The 20,453-nt window shown below is 32.8% G+C and overlaps 1 protein-coding gene across 2 annotated transcripts in view; it reads left to right on the top strand.

Annotated features, from left to right (window-relative positions):
• The window catches only part of LOC118191208 (flotillin-1-like), a 193,936-nt gene that overhangs the window by 59,637 nt on the left and 113,846 nt on the right, over positions 1-20,453 (top strand). For both annotated transcript variants that reach the window (XM_085825734.1, XM_085825735.1), the window contains one exon: positions 6,872-7,036. In XM_085825734.1, coding sequence (XP_085681860.1) covers positions 6,872-7,036 — 165 coding nt within the window. The remainder of the gene's footprint in view (positions 1-6,871; positions 7,037-20,453) is intronic.

Genomic DNA, 20,453 nt, shown 5'->3' with positions numbered 1-20,453 from the left:
ATTGGATGGGATAAAATGCTTTTCCGGAAAATTCTCATAACTCTTGGAGTAAGATAACTTTAATGAAGTTCATTCACAACATTCAGTTTCCCATTTTAGAAATTTCATGAGGTCTTCGTCAATGAAATTTTCTTCATCTGCTTTCTGACAAGCAAAATCAAATGTTATATCCCTTGGAATATATTTCATTAATAAAGGATAAAGTAAACTTCTGTATGATTCAGTTTTAATTCCTAATGAATTTAGCAGCCTTACTCGAACTTCAGACAGGTCATAAATTTAACAGTTCTATTAACAACACCAAAAATAATAGATACATTACTATTATCATGAAAGAAACCATTAGAAACTAGTGATTGTTGACGCTTCTCTTCTCCTTTAATAATTTTGTGCCTCCGAAATTCCAATTTGCAATCTTTTCTTTGTATTCCAGGGCACTTTCGATTTTGGTTTCAGTGTCATTTATATCAGTTAAATTTTTAATTGTTTCATCTAACTCTTTCAAAGAAACTACTTTTAAAATTTCTAATTATTTCTTCTATATCTTCAGTAATACAAAAAGCAATTAAAGATTCAGTGGAACCTGTTACTTTAGTTATGGCTGAATGAATAACTTTTTGTTCTTTCTTAGATTTTGAGACTTCGGCTTCAGCCATTTTGTTATGTTTAGATTTAATTTCCAGCAAAATAAATTGAACAATATACTTCTTACCTTTTTTGGTGAATCAATTAAACTTCACCAGAATTTTCATAATCCAGTTCTTAATGCATGCATATACACATATCCTCCTTGACTGACACCACTCTCATGTATCCATCATGTGGTGGGTTCTAGACATATTTAACATGAACTTGGTGTGGGCAATTTCATATAGCATATGCATTAAAAGGACGAACACTTCATTATAACACAAACAAAACAAATATAGTTTACGTGCAGTTAGTAACATAATATTTCCACTGGCATACAATGCACAGCTGTGTACAGGAGTGGCACAATGTCGTCTTTTCAAATGAGTCTCGGTTCTGCATGCAGTATTTTGATGGCCGTATACATGTCTGGAGTGTCCGAGGAGACTACACGTCACCTGCTTGCATTCGATTTTGGCATAGGGGCCTGGCATCTGGTGTGATGGTTTGGGCAGGCATTGAGTACACAACATGCATGTTTCTAGTTTGGATCGATGGTAATTTGAGCACAGATGGGTACATTTCTGACATCTTACGTCTGGTGGTTGTGCCTTATCTTCGAGGCCTTCAAACGGCATGTTCCAATGCTAATGCAAGACCACATGTTGCCATTGTGTTCTGACCTTCCTCGATGCACAGGGTATTCGATTGCTGTCCTGGCCTGCACGGTCTCTAAATCTGTCACCCATTGGAAACGTCTGGTCATGGGTTGCTGAGAGACTGGCCTGCCACTCCTCTTCAACTAAATACAGTTGATGAAATGTAGCATAGACTTAAAGCAGCATGGAATGAGTTGCCCATTTCTTTCATCTAAGCCCAGTTTGATGCCATGCCTAATGGGGTAAAGGCCACTTTAACTGCCAGGGGTGGCAGCTGTTTCTACTAATTTCGTACACCTGTAAACCTCCAAAATGCTTACAAATGTAATCATGTTGTTATCGTGCCATATTGTTTACAAGCAATAAATATCTTTTTTTTCTTTTTTTCTTTTTTTTCTTTTTTTTTATTTGCTTTCCTTCATGGTGTTGCAATTTTAATGGCCAGCAGTGTATTAAATATGCATGCAAAATGAATTAATAGTTCAAGTATTTTGTGCCATTTTAACATTGATAAAATTAGAGTGATAAAGTTTTTTTCAATTTTTAACTTCGGTCTTATTTATTTTCTTCATTATGGAACAGTAATGCAGTAATATAGTGCAAAGTCCGAAACCTGGACATCCAGCATTGAAACCTCTGAACCACTAGCAACTTTTTTAAAAAAAAATTTTATATGCTTAATGCTTCACACATGTGCATTTGATATTTTTTAATAATGAAGTATATGGGGCGTCCTGACTTAATGTTTCTTTGGTACTGAATAAAAGACCTTTATGTTAAAGAAACGTGATCATTTATTTGCATAAATCTGTGTAATCAATAATTTAGCACTGTAGTCCTTTTTTACCCTGTCATATATCTCAAACTGAAATAATCTATATCAAAACATCACTGATTTTACACCTATTGAATAACTTATATCCTTGATGCTAAACTGGGGAATCATTGGTTAGTATTTTTTGCTTTCATCACTGCATGGCTATCAACACATGGCAGCTTGAGGAATGATTCATGCCAAAATGTCTAAAACATTTTTTTAAAAAAAAGAAGAAAAAAAACCGCACCTGTTAGTAATTGAATACCAAACAGTGTGGTAAACTTTTATGTTGACATTATGCACGATGATAATTACACACTTCAGCCACCTGTGCTGTGAAGAGTGGTATGCGTTGATAAGGAGAAATTTAACAGATTAAATTTCTTTCCATATGCAAAAAATAGAGTTTGTAAATGATATTCTTAAGCCAAAAAATTACATTTAATGCTGTTTGAATTAAGAGTAACTGATTTGTTATTCATATAGGTGCAGAGCGGGCACCAGAGCTTGTGCAGTCACACTAAGTGGCACAATTTTTAGAGTTTAGAGAATCACCAAGCAAACAAATTAAGTGACAGCAGAATCTTTAAATTTTAAGGCATGAACTGTAAAGCAAAATTTTTAGAATTTAGGGGAGCTGTTTGGCATTAGATTTTAGGCCCAGCAGAGACTGTATCGAGCCACAAAATGTCAAGGGCTGCCCCTGGATAAGCCTTGAGTATATGCAAGAATTTATTTATTCGAGAATCGATTAAGCCTTAATCATGTGTGAGAAATAGATGTAGGTATAATAAATAACTAAACTAATATAATTTGGGCTTAACTTCCTCATTGCGTGATAGAAGCAAGACAAAAGATTAGTGAAACAACAGGTCTTTAGTTGCAAATCTCATAATACATTGCCAGTAGTATATAATAAATGCTAGCTAAGCTTTGTGTTAATAACTACAAATTTGAAATGTTTTGGGGTATGGCAAACAAAATGCAAAATTTCCCAATTAATGGAATTAGAGAAGAAGTGTGGAGAAGTGATTATAAATGAAAATGATATAACACAAGTGTTCCATAGCGATGACAGTGTCCCAACAATTAGTCAACAAATGGATGGCAAAATCTAGTATGGTTCTAAATCCAGAAAATATTGCTACCAATAGTGAAGGAAGTGATAGGGAGGTTCCTGGGAGCGAAAAAATTTCAATTAACAATTCAGTGGGAATTAGAACAGCAATTACAGGACTTGAACAATGGAACTTTGTAACTAATCAAGAAATTGTGTCTATTTATAAAATTAAAAAGAAAGTATTAGTTAAAAAAAAAAAAAAAAAAAAAAGGCAACTTAAACAGTTATTGAAGAAACAAATAAAAATTTAGCCTCTTTTGTAAATTTTAATTTTTTCAAGGTCATGAATGCTTAATTATTTTATAACTGACTAGAACTAGTAAAGATAACTTTATTGTAAAACTAAAATTTCCATGTTCATTGGTGGGAGGGAAGAAGAAAAATAGAAAAAAGAAAAAGAGTACTTGTATTAATTTAGGAAGATTATCAACTGATATCATTTTCCAAGAAATTTTCAAGGGGAGATGTAAATCTCGTTATACATGTCTGCACTTGTGTCACAATAGAAAGGTACTGAACAGAACTGTAAATGAGCATTTTAAATGTCAGTGAAATGTGATAACAAACCTCTTATAAATGAACTCATTTTCCATGCCAATAATGTGACACTCATTTTTGTTTTGGTGTGAGCTCTATTAACATATAATAATGTATGTTGTATTATAATTTCGTAAATGTAATAAATTTTTTTAATTTGTGACAGGCTGGATAGAATCTTCAGGAAGGCTGTTGTTTGCCCATTTCTGGCTTAGAGGGATAATTTAAAAATTTATAAATTTTTTTTTTTTTTTTTTTTTTTTTTTTTTTGAATCAATAGCTTTTTTCTTTTTCTCTTTCTTTTCCCTTTTATTTTTCCCCCCATTAAAGAAAGTAGAAACATGCTGAATATAATTAATTATATTTGAAAGATTTCCTTGTCACTTTTTTAATTGTATTAATTTGTTATCTTGCATAATGCATTGGACTTAAATATATGGTTTAATTTACTTATCTATACTTGAAAATATTAAAGGGGGGAATTGTACATTTTTATGTTTTGTAAAGCTTAGTGAGATAATTTAACTTCATATATTATTTATATGAGTTGATACTTGCATTAGAATTAATATAAAAAAGCACTAATTTTACTTCTAAATTATGCAGCAATAGTGGTAAGAAAGTAAGTGGGATAGAACAATTTAAATCCTACAAATCTTGAAGAGATTCAAGTTCAAAAACTTGAGTTTTCACTCTTTTCCTCCCTCTTTGAAATCTTAATCTAAAACCTCACTAACTTCATGTATTGGTGGGCTGAAGAACTAAAGTTATTCTTCAGCGTAACAGTATATGAAATGCACAGCAGTTAGAAAAGGAATCCTAGAACTATAAAACAAACTATCAGCATAAGTTTTTTTTTTTTTTTATTTCCCTGTAGGTTCTCACTTGCATCTCCAAAGTACTTTATCTTCCAATAAATTAGTGGCCATTTATACATTTTTTGTCAATATGCATAACTGTGTGCTCTTGCAGAGAAAACCATTGCTTCTTTTTCAATTGACTGCAAGTTAAATATGGTTAACATTTCAGAGGGGGAGGAAAAGTAAAAAAAGAATACAAAAGAACAAATGGCTTTGCAAAGAAACTGCTGTTTATTTTTCACTTGACAGAAGGTTAAACATCGTAAACTTTTTAAAAAGGGGAAACGTAACAGAAGAACAGTATCATGTGGTCTAATGTTAAAAATTCCTCTTCCTTAAGTCATCCCTTCCTTAGGCTGATAGTCCTTGAGTTCTTTGCCGAAATTAAATAAACCAACCATGTGATGTAAAGCAAGAGTGAAAAGTCAAATATGTTGCATGCTATAAATAGCACAAAAAAATGTTGTTTCTTTTCCAACTGATTATCAATTAAGAATACTTAACATTGTAAAGAAGGGGAAATATTAAACTTAAAAATATTGACTGATATTACTTGGACAAATTCATTGTCAAAAGTCTGAAAATGAAACTTAATGGACATTAAAAATCTGAGACCTTACCAGCTCTGGCAAATAATCTTCTGATTTTGGGGACTAGCCCATTTGGCTGCTTTAACAAGGAAGTACAAAATTTACTGTTCTGTGTGTAATGTTTATTTGTGTTAATTCTTGAAATAATTCTCTCTCATCCATTGTTTTGAATTTAAAAAAATTCTGGAAAAATATAAAAATCTGAGCTGTAATTCAAATATTTTTTATCAAATGATATTCAGAAAATGAGTCTCGAATTTCAAGAGTTTTAACGAGGTACTTTGTTTACTAAATTTCCTTTAATACTTCCTTCATCTTATAAATACAAATGTACTTTTTAAAACTATATTCTTAAATGTAGATTTCAAATTTTGTTTTAATTAAAAATATTAACTGCCCTCTCTTTTTTATCATTATTCTTATATGAAGGACTCCATAGATTCAAGAGCCTTTTAGAGTTCAGATTCAAGAAAATTTACATTTTGCTTCATGTCTTTAAAATGCCTTATTAGAACATGTATTGCTGATATAAAATATTAATGTGTGTAATTAACTGATATATATTGTGTGTAATAAACTTAGTGAAAAACCTGCTCCTTTCATTTATGTGGTAATTGTTACTAATGTTTAATATTGCATAAGAAACCTTATTAAATGTTTTAACCTGTACTAATTATCTTCAGTCATGTTAGAAATGATTCAGCATTTTAAAACATTTTTAACAGCATTACAACCTTTTTTTGGGGGGGGTGGAGTGGGGTGGGGGAGATCATTTTTAAATCCTTTTAAAATGTATTGTTTTAGGCCCTTATGAATAATATGTATATTTCCAGACTTAAATAACATAATCACATTATGTTTATTATAATTATCCATAATTATAATAAACATAATTATAATAATTTATTATAATTATTATAATAAGGTTATGTTTATCCTTATGTTCAAGGATTTATGTAATCCTTGAACTGTTTACACTTAGTTCAAGGATTCTGTTATCCCTTGAACTAAGTGTAAACAGTTTTTACACTTAGTTCAAGGGATAAGTAACAACATTTAATATGGAAGCAGTAAATAAATTTAAACCAAAAATGGATTATTGATAATAAAACTGTAATACTGATGATAAAAGCAATATATGTCTAATAATAAATGTTTCCTTTTCCACTTTGAATTACAGTAAAATAATTGAAATTAGAATACAGCTGTGTTAAAGTAACCAAAATATGAATTATCATGACAATAAAATAGTTCTGATTTTAAGTTAATCAAAAAGACATTGTTTCAACCTAACTTTTTTTTTTCCTTTGGATAAATTAAATTATTAAAACTTTAATCTTGTTTAAAAGGGGCTGAACTGAATGTAATTCAACTTTAAATTGTAAAAAAAACTATTAAAATACTTCCTGTTTTGTGGAAGTAAGATTAATAACTTGAAACTTTTTCATTTTTTTATGTATTGAGTGCATTGTGTATTTTTTAATTTAAAAGAAATTCTTTAAATTTCTTGTCATGAAAATAATTATTTTGAATAGAAGATTGTAAATCAGAACAAATGTATTCATTCACTTTTTTTTTTAACTCTGTGTTATCAAAATTTCTGATGTTTAAATATGAAGTGTTAAGCATGTTATTTAATCATTTTTTTTCTCAATTAGATTGCTGCTGAAGTTGCTGCACCTTTGTCAAATTGTAATCGAGTTGTAATGGTGTCAGATGGAAAAAATGATGTTGGAGCTAGCAGGTTAACTGGGGAAGTACTAGACATAATTGCCAATGTTCCTCATGTTGTGACTAAGTTAACTGGAGTTAACATAACAAATGTAAGATTGAATACATAATATGTAATATTTTTCCTCTAATGAGAAAAGAAAATCTTTTAACACTCTGACTGTGGAAAAAAATTCATGAAAGCATGGAAAAAATCGTACCTTTTCTTTCTGCAAAACTATTTGCAGGTGAAATCCTAGTTTCTTCCAATACAATAAGAATGTTCCCTGCATACATTCAGCCCACCAGCGGGCGAGCGGTTAAGTCACTGAACACTGGTAGTTCGGTCTGAGGTTCGAATCCCACGAACGGGCTGGCTGCATGGGCGTTTTTGTGGGTCTCCCCCATGTGTAACGTGTATACGAGCCAGTTTTCCTTAGAAAGTCCTCCACAAAGGCATCCCTCCCCTTAGGCTGATAGCCCTAGTGTGCTTTGGCATAATTAAATAAACCAAACCAAAACCCTTCATACATTCAGGGGGAGGGGAATTGAAAGCATTCTTCTTAGAACCTGCATTCAGAGGGTTAATGCCAGGAACATGCCATAGTTCTGTTGTAAATAACTGTAATCCATTATATCAAACACAAAATTGTAATGGATATTTCAATTAAAATAAGTTCATTATTCTTAACATGTTTTATTTTCTTCATTTTTTCATATCTGAGCATTAAAATTTATAATAACATGCAGGAGAGCTATTTTTTAATGCTTCTAAATTGTAACCTCTGATTACCAAGTGTAGTTAATTATTATTCTAATAATTAAATTATCACTGAAGTAGCTGAACTTCAGTGTAATAAATTATAATTTAGTGGAAAGCACTGTCATTTACTTTGTGTTACAAATGATTATCATTTCAGAGCATTTTAAAATATTGATTGAATAAAATATCTTATTATATTAAAGACATTTCAGAATATAATATTTCATATCATGTTGTTATGTTAAGTAAGTTGATTGTGTCCTTAAGCTCCAGAAGTTTTCATAAGTATCTGCATGTAAAAAAAAAAAATAATAAAATAAATAAATAAATAAATAAAAAAGAAGACTTCTTTCATATTTATGGAGGGTTGTTACTTTTTTTGAAGTCATTTTAATGCTTCTTGTATGTATTAAAAACATCTTCAATATGAAAACTATTTCTAAATGATTACATTTTGATTACAGAAGCAAATAAGAGTTTTCTTTACTATTTTCAAATGTGTTGTTCATTGTTATATGAAACTGGAAGGGGGGAAAAAAAGATTCACAATTTTCCATTTTAAAGGAAATTTTAAATTATTAAGATAAACACACATAGGAAAAACATGTGTGTCTTACTGTTGTAACCATAAATTATGATTATATAAAAAGTTTTAATTGTGGAAATAAAAGAGTTGAAAAATCAAAATTCGAGTTATCAAGGGGGATTCTTTCCCTACTTGAATTTGATGCAATCAAAGTGATGTATTGCGCAAAATGATTAATAATAATAAAACAAGAAATTAAATTCATATAGAAAGATTATAATCAAGGCATCATAATTCTAAGCATTGTTAGAATTGTTTTTATTTATTTATTTGTTGTTTTATTTATTTTGTTAAATATTTTATTCTTTTCCTGTGAAGCTAGCATTGTACTGCAGGTATATGTGTTGGTATTATAATAGAAATCTCCGTTCCTAAATTGCATTCATATCTTATTATTGGATCCTAAAAAGAAAGAAGAACCAGATTTACAAAAGCCTAAAGGTAGAAGACAAAACATCCACAAAATACCTGTTCTACTGTTGACACTTATTATTTATTGATTGTCCACTCCAATATCATTAAAACAGTTTTTTTTTTTTTTTTTTTCGTTTATGTCAGTTACTGTTTTCCTAATAATTTTTTTAAAAACTTCTTTTTGCATTGTTGGCATTACCATTTTCTGAACTCTGTCTTCCCACTGCTACTCTTCATTTACCCTTTTGCTATTATTTATAGAACACTGTATTCCCTGCAACAGCTGCATGCTAGGTGGCATGCTTGAAAGCCACAAGACTAATCATGACAATATAATTGACTAATTTATATTATTAGATAATGAATCTGTATGCATGTATGTATGTGTATTCCTTACACTGTGGAAAAACAGCAGCACTTTAGAATAATTAAATTTTGAACACACTATTAGTCCTCTACTCCCAACTTGTGCAACATGAATTTAAATTTTTTTGAAAATTTATTTTTTATGTTTTGTGCAAACTTAATGAAATTTTTATTAACAAACTCAGCTATTTAAAAGTAAGGGGTTTCCATTCAGCAAAGCATAAAATGTTTGTCTTTCAAATTTAATCAACAAACCTACCATGTATCCTTTAGTGGGTAATTATTTCACAAGACACACTCTTTTAAACTACATGCTGCTTTTATTATTTATACAAAATATATCATCAATTGCATGCACACTTATATCTACAGCTACTCATAACTACAGCTATTCGCATTCCAGTCATTTTCTTATTACTGCTCATGCTTCGATGCTTGGCGCTTTGCCAGCTTTAAGTCCGATTATGATATATCATATCGATAGTTCTCGATATACCACATCCTCCCTTTATCATAACTGCAGTCTATCTGGGGGACGTCAAATTCTGCTGAGTAGACGCAAAGGTTGTGGCACTGCTGGTTTCTTTGGTAACCTGGTTGTATCAGCAGCAGGTCCAGTGGATGAAACATCTCGTACTACCTTGGGCTCGGAGGACGACACAGGCTCATCTGCTTGGTGGCTGTTATCTTTGGATGGTTCTGGAACTCCATTCTTATCAGGTTCTTTGGAAATCATGAGAGCTGGAGGTGGACGTATGAACCTCTCATCTGTAACGGATGCATGTCTCTCCATCACGCATCTGATCAACATGTCGTTGCCGTAGCTAACCATCTACATTTATAATGTAATGAAGCTGCCCATCCTTGGATTGGATGGTTCCAAATCTCCATTGTCTGTCACCTTGGAGATAATTCCTTACTGCCACTCTATTTCCTACTCTAAATCCTCAGTCTGCAAACTTGTAGGTTCCTTTTTGAACTCTGCCTTCTACACTCCTTTTGAGATCTGGTCTAAATGAATATATTCTTGTTCAAATTTCCTTCTTCAGCATTAGCATTGCAGGCTCTGTAGAGTATTTAAATTCAGAGCTTTTCTATATTGCATAAAAAATGTACTGTGTTTTTTCCTCCAAGTTCCCAGATAATTTTACATTGTTCTTAAAGATTGTTTTACAGTAAACACCTACCATTCAGCCTGTCCATTACTAGATGGTTTAAATAGTGCTGTAGTTTTGTGTTTGATTCCGTTACTCTGTAGAAATATCTTAAACTCATGTGAAGTGAATTGTGGCCCGTTATCACTCACTAACAATATTAGTAATCCAAATTGTGCAAAAAAGTCCCGTAAACATTCTATTGTTTTGAAAGTCGAGCTTGATTTCATTGGATAGGCTTCTAGCCATTTTGAGTGAGTATCGATGATTATCAAAAACATATGCTAAAAAATAGGTCCTGCATAATCGATGTGAATATGTTCCATTGGAAAGCTCAGGTACTCCCAATGATGAACTTTTACCTTAGGAGGATCTATTTTATGTTTTGCACATTCAGAACAATTTTAAGCAGTATTTTCTATATCTTTATATATACCATTCCAAAATACATAAGATCTAGCAGTTGCTTACATCTTTACAGTCCCTTAGTGTTCGTGGTGCAACTTTTCAGAACATTCTCACAGTATCGTTTTGGAATGCAAACGCGTTGACCATACATTATACAGCCATCTTGAAGACTGTACTCCATCTCCCTTCCTTTTAATTCACTGTCACTTTGAAGTATTCATAGCAGAGGACAGAGTTCAGCATCTAATTCAGTTTCTTTGGCCAAATCTCTGGCCGTGATTGGAAGAGTTTCAATCTGCTGTAATTGAAAAATAGTTACATCATCCTGAACAGACAGTTGCTCTGAGTTTGTTGGCAATCGTGATAGAAAGTCAGCATTACCATGCTCGTTTGTTTTATGGTAAATAATATTGAATTGGAATGACTGTAAAGACAAAGCATAATGTAGGAGTCTTGTTGCTGCCAAAACTGGCATGCCTTTCTTTGAGCCGAAAATAGTAACAAGAGGTTTATGATCTGTAATTAATGTAAATTTCCTGCCTTTTAAGTACAGAAAAAATAATTATTTCCCAAATGATTGACAAAGCTTCTTTATCGGTTTGAGAATATTTTTTCTCCATTTCAGTCAGTGTTCTTGAACCATATGCAATTGGCCTTCCTGTTCTTTCAGGAAGTTTGTGAGAAAGTATCGCACCTAACCCTATTGGTGATGCATCAGTTTTTGTGATATCTTCGTTCTGAAGTGTTGAGTCATTTAATTCACAGTAGTTGTCTTTTGATTATTTATTGAAAACAAAAGCAAACTTCAGTTTATCCCTTTGGGAATTTTAGTTGGAACATCCTCCGGCCCGCGACGAAGGTATTTATCATAAATTCAAAATCTTACAATAAAATAGTACATCTTATACTTTTATAAAACTTGTAATATAGAACATAGCATGAATACTTTGTATATAAAGGACATTATCATCATACTAGCTACTACTTTACATTTTACCTTACTAACTACCACAAGCTAAATGCAAATAGAAAAGAAAACAATTATCATCAAACAATAACTAACACAAGTAACAAATTTCAGTTACTAAAGAAATACTAAATAGATACCTGAAAATTCTGAAAACAATCATTCATATCTCGTTCCAAATGATATAGCATTTGGATAGGCCTTTTTATTAAATCTGAAGAAGTTTTCACTGTGATACTTCTTACCTTGTTATCCCGGCCTGTGTGTAATTCCATCACCTTTCCCAACTTCCACAGCTACCGAGGTAGTTTGTCATCCCTTATCAAAACTACATCATTTATATTAAAATGAGTGGTTACATTAACAGGTTTGAAACAATTTACACCTTTTAATTGGAGAAGATACTCTTTTTTCCATCGTCTCCAAAAATCATTTAAAATTTTCTCCCGATACAAATATCTTTTAATTAAAATCCTTTTGTTACTTGTAATATGTTCTTTAACATGACCAGCCTGGAGCGGTAAAGATGTTAACCGTTTTCCAGTTAGGAAATGACTGGGAGTGAGAGGGAATGGCTCTGATGGATCATTGTAAACGTAAGTAAGTGGTCTAGAATTTAGAATAGATTCTATTTCTGTCAAAATGGTTTGTAATTCTTCAAAGGAAACTGAAGCCTTTCCTAGTACTTTTTTCAAAATACCTTTTGTCATCTTCACCATTCTCTCCCAATATCCACCCCACCAAGCTGCTCTTTTGACAATAAAATGCCATCTTATTCCCTTTAAGTTTATCTGCAAGATTCAGCTTTCCGTTCCAAAAATTCCAATTTGATGGATTTGTCTTTTCTTTGATTTCCAACACTCTATTGTGAACAAATTGCTTCCTATCATTTGCAACACCTCTAATCCAATGTAGAATTATTGTAGAATCTGTCCACATGAAAATGTCACTTTCTTTCAGAGAAGAAAACGTGGATCGTATATAGTCAGACAATCGTGCGTAAATTGTTTCCTAGTAGTTCTAATCGCAGCAAAGTCATATTCTTCAGTGGAGCTAGACGACATTTTGAAATTATAAAACTTGTCGCACATTTGTCATGGTATCTAATCTTGAAATATGTGACCGCACCATATGCCTTTGGGCTTGCATCAGAGAATATATGTACTTCCAGCTGCTGAATCTTCAGCTCGTCAAAATATGGTCGAGGTATGACAAGCCTCTCAAGCTCGGATACTTCATTCCACCACACCTGGAACATAGATTCCAATTCTGCTGGAATATTTTCATCCCATTTTAAGCCCTTTTCCCAAAGATTCTGCACTATCAATTTAATTATAACACTGAATGGTGTAATTAAACCTAATGGATCAAACAACATGCCACATGCACTTAGAACTGTACGTTTTGTTGGTGTCACATATTTAAATTTTGTAAGTTGATTCAGATCTATCTTCAAGGTGTCCTTATCATTGTCCCAAATCAATCCTAATACCTTTAATGGTATATCTGTTTGATTCGATGGCGTCCGACATTCCATTTGGGCTTCATTCCATATTTGATTAAGGATAGCTGAATTCGAAGACCACTGCCGTAAATTCATGTTTGCTTCACTCAGTATAAATTTACAGTCTCTTGCAAGGAATACTGCTTCTTCAACAGTTGATGCCCCACTTACTAAGTCATCAACATAAAGTTCTTTCAAAATAGAACATGCTTCACTCTGTGACTTTGCATATTTGTTTAAATGAAGTAGTATAGTTGCTGTCAAAATAAAAGGACTGCATTTCACACCAAAAGGAACACGTGTCATTCGTAAAATTCTGATATCATGACCATTGAAATCAAGTTCGGTTCCCCCCTCATTTCTCCATAAAAACTGCAAAAACTTTCGATCCTCCTCTGCTATGCCAATCTCTAAAAATGCTCTCTGAATATCAGCACAAAACACAATTGGGTGGTAACGAAATCTTAAAATAATCCTGAGTAAATCTGGATTAAAGTTGGGACCACTATCTAAACAATCATTCAATGACTGCCCATCTCTAACTTTTGACGACGCATCATACATAATCCTTTCGTACTTTCCTTTTGATTCGCGTACTACAGCATGATGAGGCATAAAATAACCAATTTTCCTATCACAATCTCCATGAAATGCAACTTGCTCAATAATACCATCCCTTAACTGCTCATTAATTATTTCTTTATAACGAAAATACAGATGCGGATCATACCTAGTTGTATTATTTAAGCTTATCAAACGTCTTAAAACATATCTATGACATCTGCATCTGATCGCGCAATTTCCTTTTCCTGATTTATTCCTATAGACTGCAAGTCCCACAAATTCCTAACTCTTTCAAAATCTGTTTCTTCCTTCACAGAGATATGGTTTACACAAGTCTTATCATAATTTCCATGATTATCCGATCCCATTTCCTTACCTTGGATTACAAACCCAAACAAACTGTCCGTAATAACTAATCGTTTCCCTAATCTTATGTTTGTTTCATATAAAATTTCCCAAATGTAATCTGAGCCGATCAACATGTGTATCTCCTTCGTATTTCCAGTGTCGACCAATTCTATTCCCTAACTTAGAGCCATGTTTCTGACCCACTTTGAAGGAACTTCATTGTGGTCATGCGTAATCGCATCAATTATCACTGCTTCTATGCGGAGTTGGTTTACGCTCGCTACCAAACCCATATATTTCAAACGTTTCACATCTGGTAGCCTTGAATCCTAATGAGTCAGCAGTTTTTCTTTTGATTAACGTTCTGTTACTCCCGCCTTGTATTAACACCCTCAAGATTTCGCTCTTTTTATTTGTTTTTACTATAGCGCTGAATGTTTGTAGTAAAACCAGGGACGACACTTCGACGCTCTCGGGTTTTGTTTACAGATTCCCTTTTACTTCCTCTGAAGCAATGCAATGACTGTACCGCAGATAAATTATTGTCCGTTTCTTTACCATTTGATTCGGCTGCATTATTTGTCTGTTCAGCCTTATCGCATATTAAATAATTGGGATGTTTTTTACATAATTTGCAGAGCTGGTCCTTTTTCCAGCAAAATTTTGAGGTATGTTTATGTTTCAGACAAATGTAACATCGCCCTTGTGATTTTAACGAATTTCTTTTTTCTGTTAATGGTAAAGGACATTTGTGTGTTTCGTGAGATTTATCCAAACAAAAACTACACATTTCATTCGCTACGGCTGCTAAAGCAGCTGCTGTTGGAATGCACGCTTTTGAAATGTTTCGTTTTGAGTCTACATAATTTTTCTGATAATTTTGACTTGTTCCTCTATTACTAAAGGGAATTTCATTTTGCTTAAAGTTTTTTGAATCTGATAATAAAAAAGACGCTTCTCTTATTTCTACCTCTTTTCTCAAAAACTCAACTAAGTGCTCTATATCAAATGATTCACGCGATTCGCGTTGTCTATTGTAATACAAATTTAGCTCTTCTGGAATTTTCTGTAGTATTACCGGGCAAAGTAAACTACTATAAGTTCCTGCTGCAACACCTAAAGACTTTAGTGATCGAATTTGAATCTCAATCGTATCATACATTCTTCGCAATGCTTTAACGTTCGCACATGTCTTAACGGAATCAATCAGCAACAGTTTATTCATGTGCGAGCTTATAATCAAATCTAGCCTTCCGAATCTTTCTTTTAACAACTTGATTGAGGAATCATAATTTTCGTTTGTTAACGAAAATCCCGAAACTGCTGATAAGGCAGTACCTCCCAAAAATGTTTTCAGATACGAAAACTTCTCAACCTTACTTAAGGAATTATTATTATGCATAGCTACTTCGTAGGAATTCCAGAAATCCAACCAAGAGCTACAATCACTATAAAACTTCTCAATACTTAATTTCGAAAGCTTAACTACACTACTTTCGTTTCTTACTACGCGTTGTTCCACCCTAATATTTTCATTAACCCGAATTTCATTTTGCGAAGCCCTGTTAAAACATTAACCACTTTCATTAACATTAAAACATTAACCACTTTCATTAGTTTTCATTAACCACTTTCTATATGCCTATATAGTTTCGTTTTCCATTGAATACCGCATTCCTGATATTCTTCACTCTCAGCAATTTCGTTTTCTAACTCATCTGTACCAATTATCATTTCTATTTCACTATCTAAACCCTTAAGATTCTTTATCTTTTCAATCAACTGGTTTCTTTGGTTCATCAAGTTTTTGTTCTTTACTGTAAATTTCACTTAAAGGTTTATTTATTGTGTCTTCAATTTTTGCCAAAAGGTTACAAAAAAGCTACCTAATGCAGTTTCGTTTCTGCCTTAACCTTTCAACTCGTTTCACCATGTTTACATAAACTACTTTTGTTTTCAAAACTAAATTTCAAATTAATTTACATCAACTAAATAATCAAATCACCACTATAAATTCAAAACTTCCTCTCACATACAAAATCATAACACTTCAAGAACTGAATCTAAAGGGTCCTACCTCAATTCCATGGTCGCGAATCAGAAACTTCCAAAACAAAGAAAGGTTCACATTCCATCAGAAGGTTCGCATCATGTCCGGGTCACCAACAATTTTGTGATATCTTCGTTCTGAAGTGTTGAGTCATTTAATTCACAGTAGTTGTCTTTTGATTATTTATTGAAAACAATAACAACATGATTGAAACAAATATGAAATATCATATGCAGCACAGTGCCGGATCTATACATGTTAGCACATCCTCGTTCCTGCGTGTTCTAACAATATTCCCCCTCGCCCCCCGCCGCGGGAAAAGCAAACTTCAGTTTATCCCTTTAAGGAATTTTAGTTGTAACATCAGTTGCCAATGTTAAGGGCAATTTTGGATCATAATGCATCAAAACATTTTGTGAACACAATTCTTTTTTAATGTTTAGAAAAGCCTCTTGACAATCTTTTGTCCAAACCCATTTTGAGTTTTTCTTTGTTAATTGATATAAGGGATTTGCGATTGTCACTAATTTAGAGCAAAATTTTCCATAAAAATTAACCAATCCCAAAAATTTTGAATTTCCTGGATATTTTTGGGTCTTGGTGCTTTTACAATCGCTGATATTTTTTCATCAGTATTATGTAAACCATTAGCATCATTTTTATGACCTAAAAATTGTATCTCATCCTGAAAATTTTACTTTTGTCTAAATTTAACTTCAGTCCATGACATTTCTTGAAGAAATTTTTTTTAAATATTTAAATGTGCCTCATCATCTGCCTCAGTTATCCGCGGATCATCCATGAAGACCTTACACCCTTCCATTCCGTGGAATAGTCCGTCTACATAACGTTACTAGATTGCCGGCGCTGCATTTAGCCCGAACATTAATCTCTTACACTTATATTATCCCTTCTGTGTGTTTATTGTTAGCAATTTTTCAGTCTAAGGGTATACTTTCATTTGTAAATAAGCATGTTCAATTTTTGAAGCAATCAATTTTTGAAAAATTATTTCCCCTACTCAAACATGAAAATATTTCCTCTATAGTCGGCTAAGCGTGTTGATGCGTAACAATATTTGGGTTTACTGTCACCAAGTAGTCAGCACAGAGTCATATAGAGCCGTCCGGCTTAACGTCTGGTACTACTGGAGTTGCCCATTCCGACATTTCAACCTTTTCGATTATACCCTCTTTTTCCAAGCAATCAATTTCTTCATCTATCCGGCCCTTTAATGCAAATGGTACTTGCCTAGCTCTACAAAATTTTGGTAAAACATTTGGCTCATAATTTTTTATCTCTCTTAATTTTCTGTCAAAAATCTCTTTATATTGTTTCAATAATTTATTTAAACTACTCTTTAGAGAGACAGAAATTGACTTTATTGAGGACCAGTCTAAATTTATTTCTGAAAGCCATTCTCTACTAAATATTGTATCAAGGTTTTCTTTAATGATGTAAAGGTTTAAGTTTTTATTTTGACCTTTATATTCTACCTTAGTTGTAGTAAATCCTAAAGGTATCAGTTTTTCTCCATTATATGTTTTAAATACTAGACTTGTATTTTTAATTTTCTTTTTCGAAATTTGCCGGAAATTTTTAAAACTCATTACTGATACTGCACCCCCTGTATCCAGTTATATAGCTACCAGTTTTCCTTCTATGTTCACTTGGACCATTATGGGAGTGTAATAACTTACTCGATATTCCATAAGTGGCATTGGTGGATCTTGATATGTTATGATATCAAATAAAGACACTTTCATTTAACTAAAGCTATTTATGAATCAAAGAAAAATTATGTACAAGTATTATATACAGATTACAGAATATCTAGTTTATACCACTCACAATCACTTTCATCAAATTCTCAACTCTCTCTGGTGAAAAACTCTTAATTAGCTAAACATACGGGTGGTGCAGCACCCTCTATCTCTTTTTCTACATCACTCCCCACTGGTACTCTTTAATAAGGATGCACCAACTTACTTACATAACAATATTAGCATTAATTAGCAATGGTTTTATTCTAAATATCATGACGTATATAAATAAATAATATAAAAGAATAATCTATACTAGTATTTATCAAAACCACAAATGAACATAATAATTTATAATACAGTCAAAAGTCGTTAATTCAGACACCCATAATGTACGGTGCGCAATGAATTGGAAGTTGATCTGTCAGCACTATCCTTATCTTCAGGGCAGATGTTTTTATTTAATTTGGCTTATAATTCCTTACTAAATGTAGTATTCACCTCGATGTACTCCGTCTTTGATATGATTTAAATTAAATTCCTCGTCATTATAATTCACTTCTGATAGTGAAGAAAGTGACATAGAGGTTATTGAAAACGAAAAAATTTCGAGTGACAAATTAGTCGGTATTCTCGACACAGCAATTATAGGACTTCAACAGCGGAACTTTGTAACTGAAGAGGAAATTATGTCTGTTTATAGAATTAAAGAGAAAGTATTATCACATAAAACGAAACAACTTACATTGAAAGAAATGTTTAAACAAATAAATATTAAGCTTTTTTTTTTTTTTTTTTTTTTTTTTTTGTAAATTTTGATACTCTTTAAATCATAATTGTTCTTTATTTCATAAATTACGGTTTCATATTTTTAATTTTATAATTTCTGCATGCCATCTTACCAGATTTAAACTTATGATCTATAATCCGGAAAAATCAATAATCCGGAATCGCCGAAGTCCCGACGAGTCCGGATTAACGACTTTTGACTGTATAATAAAAACTCAAATAATATCAAAAGTTGTAAATTAAATCTCGAAAGAATATAACATCAGAATCGATTTTCTGAATTGTCCTTTGGGTGTGTGAACGAGGCACGCTCGAACATGTCCATCTCTTTCTATAATCACGTTTTCATTTACACCCATGTCCCAAAGTAGTTTGGATTGTTTTGGTCCTTCTATCAACACAACGTCTCCAGTCTTAAGGTTCCGCTCAGTTTTAGGATTAGCAAAGTAATGTGCATTTCTAAGATGGAGTAAATATTGCTCTTTTCACTTGATCCATGTTAATTTTAAGAGCTTAGATTGATAAAGCTTCCTCCTAGTTAAAGTCTATTTGTCGGACACCTTGTTAAAAATTTCCAAGAAATGCCTGGGAAAGTTAAATGTACCACGTCCTGGCAATAAAAACTGTGAAGGTGTAAGCGGGCGAGGTTCACCCAGTTTGTTGCTCTCGTATGTTAAAGGTCTATTATTTAGCACACACTCAAGTTCAGTTAATATTGTAGAGAGCTCTTCGAAAGTCAGTATGCTCTTCCTAAGATTTTCTTCAGAGGTTCCTTGATGCTTCTCATCAGACATTCCCAGAACCCTTCCCACCATGGGAAAACGCTCAGGTATGAATTTCCATGTTATCTCTTTGGATGTCAGGAAATCTCTCACACTTGGCTCTGCTCTGATTCTTTTAAATCCTTTAATTATTTCACATGTGCTGCGGAAACTCTTGGCATTATCTGAATAAATCACTTTGGAGCTCCCTCTTCTTGCTAAAAACGTCGTAATAAAAAAATGAAACTTTTTGTGCTGACATATCTGAAATCACTTTAATGTGTACAGCATGAGTAACAGCGCATGTAAATAAGACTATGTACACCTTTTAGTGGATATCCACTTTTTCTCTGATAGTAACTGCTCCCATTAAGTCAGTGCCTACAACTGTGAAAGGATTACTTTGGACTACACGATCTCCTGGTAACTGACCCGTTAACTGTTTGGCGGGCTTCACTGCGAACTTTCTACACACCAGGCAAGCGTTAATAACTTTCTTTTCTACTTGTCTTCCTTTAGATATCCAAAATTTATTCCTGACTTTGGACAATGTTGCCATGACTCCTGAATGGAATACTTTTATGTGTTCACTAAATATCACTACTTCAGTGAACTTCGTTTTCGGCAGAATAATGGGATGCTTTTCGTCACCTATTAATTCTGCTTGTTCCAAATGACCTCTGACATGCAAAATACCTCTACTGTCCAGATATGGTGCTAAACTGTAAAGCTTTGAATCTGGTGTTATTAGATTATTCCTCTCTAGTTGTTGAATATTCGAAACGTAATTCTCTCTCTGGACTTCTTTTATCCAGTACTCCTCAGCTTCTTGGATCTTTAATACAGTAAGAGGACCTTCTTCACAGGTACGTTTTCTTAGCTTGGTTGGCTTTACCTAAGCTGTAACTCTCAACAATTTTCCCAGACTGCTGAATTTGGTAATGTTTAATGCAGTTTCACCTTCTGGAACGTCACCTGAACATAAGTGCTTAAATGTTCCAAATTTTGAGTATCAGTTTCTACTTTAAACTTCTGCTCAGGCCATTGATCTTCAGAATCTTACAACCATGATGGACCATGCCACTAGTTATTA

Source organism: Stegodyphus dumicola, chromosome 10 (assembly GCF_044657685.1).
Source record: "Stegodyphus dumicola isolate Sdum_Otavi_A_Nest chromosome 10, ASM4465768v1".
Lineage (NCBI taxonomy): Eukaryota > Metazoa > Arthropoda > Arachnida > Araneae > Eresidae > Stegodyphus > Stegodyphus dumicola.
This window is presented reverse-complemented; position numbering and strand designations above follow the sequence as displayed.